This window comes from Diorhabda carinulata, chromosome 5, assembly GCF_026250575.1.
Source record: "Diorhabda carinulata isolate Delta chromosome 5, icDioCari1.1, whole genome shotgun sequence".
In the NCBI taxonomy this organism is placed as follows: Eukaryota; Metazoa; Arthropoda; class Insecta; order Coleoptera; family Chrysomelidae; genus Diorhabda; species Diorhabda carinulata.
The window spans coordinates 2,753,047-2,760,614 of record NC_079464.1 but is presented as its reverse complement, the minus strand read 5'-3'; the positions used below and the strand labels follow the sequence as shown (position 1 = coordinate 2,760,614).

Genomic DNA, 7,568 nt, shown 5'->3' with positions numbered 1-7,568 from the left:
AATTAATCGTCTATTTAATGTTCAGTAAAATAAGATACCCAATTTCATATATTAGACATCGTGATATTCCATGGTAGGAGTAGTAAATTTAAATTCGTGGTTTTGTTTAAGCTACTCTTCAAATCGATAAACCAAAAATTGCATTACCTAATTAATCTTTTAATTTTTGATTAACTTTTGTCTGAAAACCTAGTAGATTATTTCTCTGATAAATGTGAATTAATTTAAGTTTCTTTGTAGAAATACTACAAAGAAAACTTACACCTCCGTATGTTTAAGATTAATTTAAGTTTGAAGTAATTTTTGTTGATGTATTGAAAGTAGAAAATTAATTTTTATATGATGTTAATTAAGCTACTACCTCTTCGAACATATTTACTGCAGCGCCTATGAAATTTTTTTTGTTTTTTAAATCGCAGGTGTGCGAATGTTCGACAACAACTTTCGTTTATTGCAGTAACCAAGCGAATATTGTTAACAGTCTCAGTCTAGAACTCGTTTGCAAAAGCAGGTATTTATTAGCTCAAATTACAATTATATAAAAATGTATTAATACTACGATGATTTTCTAATAACCGTTTGTAAATTCTGTCTCAAAATTTACCTCTGACAAGTTTTTTTTTATAAGAACTGGTTTACAGTTTTTTGCTTTTGGTTCTTTGCGTGAATTTGAGATGAAAAAAAAATAACCTTGAACATAATACATGGATTTGATAGATGTTTTAATAATAAAAAAATGTCTCATACGATGTTACGAAATCAGAACTTTTTACATTATTATCTGAAGGCCAGGGACGATTCATACTCAATGTTTAACAATTTATAACTTTTACAGGGACAACCTGTATAATTTAAACTCTTTGATTAGCTGATAAAATCTATGGTTTAATAGATATTCAGATTTTTAGATCGTTGTATATGCCAAGAAAACCGTTCGCCATAAAAAGACATTCTAAAAAATTATCAAAAATTGTAATTATTCCATCAATTAGAGAAAATGTTATTAAGATGTTTTTTTATAGTAAGGTTCGCATATATTTGCGAAGGTTTAGTGAAATATAATATAACATGGACGGGAAATCATTTTGGAGGAATTTTAAGTATCGCTGACCGTTCAGGTTGTTATTAAAAAAATAATCACCAACTATTCTTGCTTATATATTAACTAGAAATCAATGTTGATTTATTTATTCATTATTTTCATTTACAATTTATTATAATTTTTGTCGGAATATTTCTTTATAGTAAACGTGCAATATAAAAACGTATCTACTATAGAAAAATTGATTTTCACTAAAAACCTCATCGTTTATAACATTATTTATCAATTATTACCAACAATATAAAAAGAATATATGAGGTAAATTATTTAGTTTGTATAAAATGTGATTGAAAACAATTTCGGCGGTTCTCAAATCAAATTAAAGATTAGATAATGTACAAAATTAGTCGATAAAAGTTATAATATTAAAAATAAATATTATTATTGGGAGATTTCGAAGATAAAACGATGAAGGTCACTCATTATATTTCCCATGGCGTTCATCACAGCAAGTAGTTGCATTCAAACAGTCAGTCCACTTGGCAACAATCTCCTGCCAATTAATAAAAATAGTAACGCTAGGAAGTTTCATTTTTAAATAAGTACCAAGTAGATAAAGTTTGTTTTGATACAAATAGAAACTTAGTAAGTACTTTTGCAATTACAATCTATATATTTATCATTAAATAGCGATTTTGATTGAGTTTATACATTCACGTGAATTGGATTTATTTATAATACAAAAAGTGAAGGTTGTTTTTTATAATCATACGTCTATTATTATGTAGGACATTTATTCGAGTGCCAAAAATAAATATTAATTTTGGCGGAATTGTGAAAGTATGATTTGTACAAGATTTCATTTCATAAGAATGAATATTCTAATTTTATTATATCATTAAAACAAAGTTGAAACCTTCACCCAATGGTAACTATTACAAAGGTATGATATTTATCGGTAATTACTGAATAATTATCTTTCATTAGAATGTTTAGGTAAAGGAAATTGCGTGTTAAAAAATATAGTATAAACTTTTCAAATATTCATGTTTTTTTGAGGTTTTAGTATCGTTAATAATTTAAGTTATTCAAGTTTTCCTTTTATGGACTTTTTCCTTTTGTACAATCATTAATATCTATATTTCTATAATATTGATTGGGGGCAAAGTAATTTCGCTTTTTTTTAACAAAGAATAGTTTTTAATCAATTATATAAATCCATTTTGGTCAAAAACCTTTTGGCATCTTCCATTTCTGGTCTTGATCAGCAAAAAACTGAATCAGTTGCGATTCAAGGGTATTTATGAAAGTTTTACCATTCAAAGAATTCTACAAACTTCGAAATAAATAATAATCAGATGCTGCTAAATCAGGGCTGTATGAAGGATGTGGCATCATTTCCCAAAGATGTGTGAGGCTTTGCATTATCATGGTGGAACACTAAACCTTTTTCGGGCTGTTTTTCTATCCAGTTTGATAAATTGTTCACAGTAAACATCAGATTTGATCGTTTGGTTCCTTGGAAGCAACTCAAAAAAACACAACTAGTTCGTAATGACAGTACGAGCTTTTTGCGGTTTTTCAGCTTTCCATGTAGTTTGTGCTAGTTCAGAACTCATTTTTTATCACCAGCGATAAATCTTCTTAATAAAGGATCGATTTCGTTTCGTTTAAGATCAAATTTCAAGCTCCTTAAGTAGCCCAAGAAGTTTTAAGTGTTTTTCGTAGCCTCTCGAAGTTGTTTGATGCTTTGCATTATCATGGTGAAACACAAAACCTTTTTCTGGTCGTTTTTCTTTGATTGCTTCATCTAGTTTCATCAATTATTGACAGTAAAAATCAGAATTGATGGTTTGGTTCCTTGGAAGCAGCTCAAAAAAGACACAACTAGTTCGTAATACCACCAAACTGACAATACGAGCTTTTTTGTGGTTTTTCAGCTTTCCATGTGGTTTGTGCTAGTCAAGAACTCATTTTTCATCACCATCGATGATTCTTCTTAAGGAAGGATCGATTTAATTACGTTTAAGATCCAATATCCTCTAATTATGACTTTGATTCGGTCATCATTATCTTCAGTAGTACGACCAGAACGTCTTTTACATCTAAAGTTACGTCAATGTGACCAGTATCACGTCACATAAGGGAAAGTACCATGAGTTTTTCAAAAAATAAAGTAAAAATCGAAAGTACGTAGTTATCAACCTTATAAATTTTAGGAAATTCATAGTTTTTTTCTCATTATATTAATGTATTCAAATGAAACATCATTAATTATTTCAAATAGATTTTTGATATCTTTAATAGTAGTAATTACCGTTCCCTTTATTTTTTAATTAGTTTCATATGATTTATATAAAGTTGTTGTAGTTGTAATCCAGAAGATTTCAAACTTCTTCAAAACTATCAGTTTTTTATAGCTTACATAATAATTAATAAGATTCGTCACAGTTTTTTAATTTATGTTTTATACGCCTTTTTGCTCGTTTTTTTTTTCGTAAAAGTTCAAAACTGATAATCAAGTCAATTATTTGTGATTTCCAAACAAAATTTCATACAATTTTCCACTCTATAAACAACTTTTTCATCCAACTGTCACTTGTCACACTTTTTACGAGGGTTGTCAGTTAAGATTTAAGATACGACAATACTGATTTGATAATATTAAATTTAACACCGCCATCTTGAAGTTTGACATTTTTTTATGATTCTCAAATATATTTACAGACCGTTATCACGTCCTAAATGTGTAGAATGATTTAACAACTTTCTATTAACATTAAAAATTTTTATCTATTTCAGTATCCTTATTTATCATCATGGCATCTGTAGATCTAGTAACTAATTGGTTGAAGCCGTTCCTGGATGTAAATATAGAAGATTACGAAGTTATAATAGACGGTAATAATTCAAAAGACAGCGGATACTTGAGCGGAATCATCTACGTAACATTGAAAAATCTAAAAAACTCTAAAACTAGTAAAAAAATAGAACTAGTAATAAAAAAAGGATGCGATTTGGAAGCTGTCAGGAGTTCCCTGGCTATCAGAGATTTTTTCATAACCGAAAACTTCATGTACGAAACTGTTTTTTCGACGTTCAATAAATTTCAAATGAAAAAAGGAATTGAGTTGTTTAAATCGTTTCCGAAGTACTACGGTCATGTTTTGCTTAAAAACAGCGAAGTTATTATTTTCGAAAATTTGAAATCGAAAGGTTACAAGCTTTACAATCGATTGAAAGGTATGGATATCGATCATTGTAAAATTGTATTGAAAGCTTACGCCGAACTCCATTCTCTGTCGTTCGCTTTAAGAGATCAGGATAATGAAACTTACGAAAGCTTGACGAAAAATTTCGTGGACGTTTTTAAAAATTGGTTATTGGTTCCTTCTATTGAGAATTATATGCATGATCAGTTGAATACTTTTTTGGAAACTTTGGAAATACACGGGGATCAAACTTTGTATAATTTAGTGAAGGAAGAGATGAAAGATATTTTGAAAAAAACATTGGATGTACTCAATAGTGAAGAAAAACAAGTAGCTTTCCTACACGGGGATAACTGGAATAATAATTATTTGTTTCAGTATGAGGTTAGTTATTTATCAAGATCATAATATGAAAAATTTCATGGATTGAAAAATTCTACTTTTTTTAACAGTTTTCCTTGTTATTTTTCGCATTTAATATTTGGTTTCTAGACATTTTTTCTTCTTTAGATACATTTTGAAGTAATTGCCTGTTTATAAATATTTGTAAAAGTTCCTACAGGCTTTTTTTAAAAGTTTTTCAAAAAATTTTTCACTTTTTGGACACTTTAACGGCTATATTTTGGTTTTGAAGACGTTTTTTAATTTCACATTCCTAGACATTTTTTTCCGAATATTTCCTCTTTATTGAAACATTTCGAAGGAATTCTCTTTTTTTTGAGTCACTGTTTTCAATTATTTCAATTTTCATAATATTTTTGCTCTCTCGACACAATTTTCGCTATCTCGATACAATTTTCAATATTTTTGAATGTATTTTCATTTCCCAAACATTTTCAAAACCATCCCACGTTCCAAAACACTTTTTTTCAATATCTTGAACTTCCCAAGTACGTCTTCTTCTTTTTTAGACACTTTTTTGAATAATTTTCGTATTCCAGACATTTTTAAACAATTTTCATAATAAAACTGCCTTTTTCAGATCGCTTTCCAAGTAATTCCACCTTTCCAAACACTTCTACAGCCAGTTCGTGTTTCTTAGAGATTGTTTGAATGATTTTCCGTTTTCCAAACATTTTTCAAAATAGCCAACATTCCAAAACACTTTTTTTAAATATCTTGAACTTCCCAAGTATGTATTTTTTAGAAACTTTTTTGAATTATTTTCCTATCCAGACATTTTTAAACATTCCCGATTATCATTCATCACTCTCTAAACAAATAATAAAACTGCTTTTTTAGATCGTTTTCCAAGTAATTCTTCCTTTCTACAGCCAGGTATTGTTTCTCAGAAATTGTTTGAATGATTTTCCGTTTCCCAAACATTTTTCAAAATTATTCCACGTTCTAAAACTCTTTTTTTTGAATACTTTGAGTTTCTGTTTCGGTAGACACTTTTAGTGATAATGAATTTATAATAATTCTTATGAATTTTCCGTTTTCCATACAATTTTTCCAACATTAAACTGTTTTTTTAGGAAAATAACAACTCCCCAAAAGCAGTAGCAATCCTAGACTGGCAACTAGCAGCTATAAGATCACCTCTATTCGACGTAGGTAAATTTTTATTCAGCGTTTGTTCCAAAGAAGAACTAGATCAGTTGAAAGAGCTATTGAATTATTATTACAGTATAATGTCACAATCATTGATAAAACTTGGCAGCGATCCAGAGAAAATTTTCAGTTACGCCGATTTTAAGCGACACTGGAAAAGTTACACTTGGTTCGGTTTTGTTGGGGGTATAATGATGATGAAATTGACTATGCTCGATGAAGAGGAAGCGCCTTCCGTCGAACAATTAGACGAAGGTAAAGATTATAACGAAATATTCAGTTTAAAACTCAGCGGGAAACAGTTGTACTATCAACGCGCTAAGGATATTTCGTCGGCTTATTTCAAATTTAAAAAAACGGAAAATTTCCTCGATTAAATCGATCTGTGATTCGATGAAACGCTGTGAACATTCCGGACATTTTTCGGTATCAAATGTAATTTCATGAGATTTATTGTGTACAAATAATTGAAAGTATTATTATTTGAAATTTGATTGTTTACTTTTTTTTAGTTATTATATAGATAAATGTGTATAGTGTTAATGTAGATGTTTTTTTAAATTAAATATACTTATTGTTTAAAAAATAGTTTCATTTCCAAAAAAATAACTCGTAACCTCATGAATTTCCAAAATATCTAGGAAATTATTTGGTTTTTCACATGAAGTGAAAGTAAGTGAAGTAATTTATTCTTACTAAAATGTTTCCGGCTTATATAAAAATCGTAAATATTCCTGAAAGTATTGAATTTGAGAAGGAAGACAACTGTCCACAAAGTGATATATTTTTCTAAAAATGATGAAGTTTTATTGAGTTTTGCAAAACATGGTTGGAAATTTTTATAGGCATTTGAAAATTGACTAAAATATGAGAAGAAAAATCGCAGAAATTCTCAAAATATTCATAAAATGCTAGATTTTCGTGCTAAATTTACTGAAAAATGTTTAGTATGTATCCCATTCTGCGAGAACATCATTGAACATTCTCAGGAATAACCAAAATATGAAACATATACTTAAATTTCTCAAAAAAATCCCAGAAATTCCAAAAATATTCAGAAAATGGTGGAATTTAGTGCAAAATTTTCGGAAAAATGTTTAGTATATATCCCATTTTGCTAGGACATACTTGGAAATTCTTAACGATATCCAAAAAATAACTAAAATATGAAAAACAAACGTAAAATTGACATCATTGGAAATTCTTTAGAACATCCAAAAAGTTAATAAAATATGAAAAATAAACGCAAAATTCTCAAAAAATTCCTGAAATTCTCAAAATATTCAGAAAATGCTGGAATTTAGTGCAAAATAAAAAAATTTCATTCAATTCATCATTGCAAATTCTCAGGGATATTCAATAAGTCACTAAAATATGAATAATATATGCAAATTTCTCAAAAAATCTCAGAAATTTTCAAAAAATCCAAAAATTGCTGGAATTTGGTGCAAAGTATACAAATTTCATCCAATTCATCATTGCAAATTCTCAGGGATATCCAAAAGTTACTAAAATGTTGAACAAACTTTTCAGAAAAGTTACAAAACTTCTGAAATCGTCCAGTAAGTACTTGAATTTTCCAATTTTCTAGAAAACATAAAAATTCTGAAGAAAACCTTCGAATTTCTTTGGAATTTCAATAAAAAGATAAATTCATATGAAATTCCGCGACATTTTCAGAAGAACTGTCGAGAAACTACTACAATTTTCAAAATAATGATACGATCGTATCTAATTTGAAAAAAAAAATATATTGGAAA

The 7,568-nt window shown here is 28.4% G+C and overlaps 1 protein-coding gene across 2 annotated transcripts; it reads left to right on the top strand.

Annotated features, from left to right (window-relative positions):
- Nucleotides 1-417: 417 nt before the first annotated feature.
- LOC130894223 (uncharacterized) lies at nt 418-6,394 on the top strand. Of its 2 annotated transcripts, none has more exons than XM_057800869.1 (3): nt 418-511; nt 3,845-4,638; nt 5,733-6,394. In XM_057800869.1, the coding sequence occupies exons 2-3, from the start codon at nt 3,862-3,864 to the stop codon at nt 6,183-6,185; spliced, it is 1,230 nt and encodes a 409-aa protein (XP_057656852.1). In that variant the 5' UTR covers nt 418-511; nt 3,845-3,861; the 3' UTR covers nt 6,186-6,394. The 2 variants fall into 2 exon arrangements, with proteins under 2 accessions (XP_057656852.1, XP_057656853.1); XM_057800870.1 differs by having other exon boundaries at nt 428-1,687.
- Nucleotides 6,395-7,568: the final 1,174 nt, after the last annotated feature.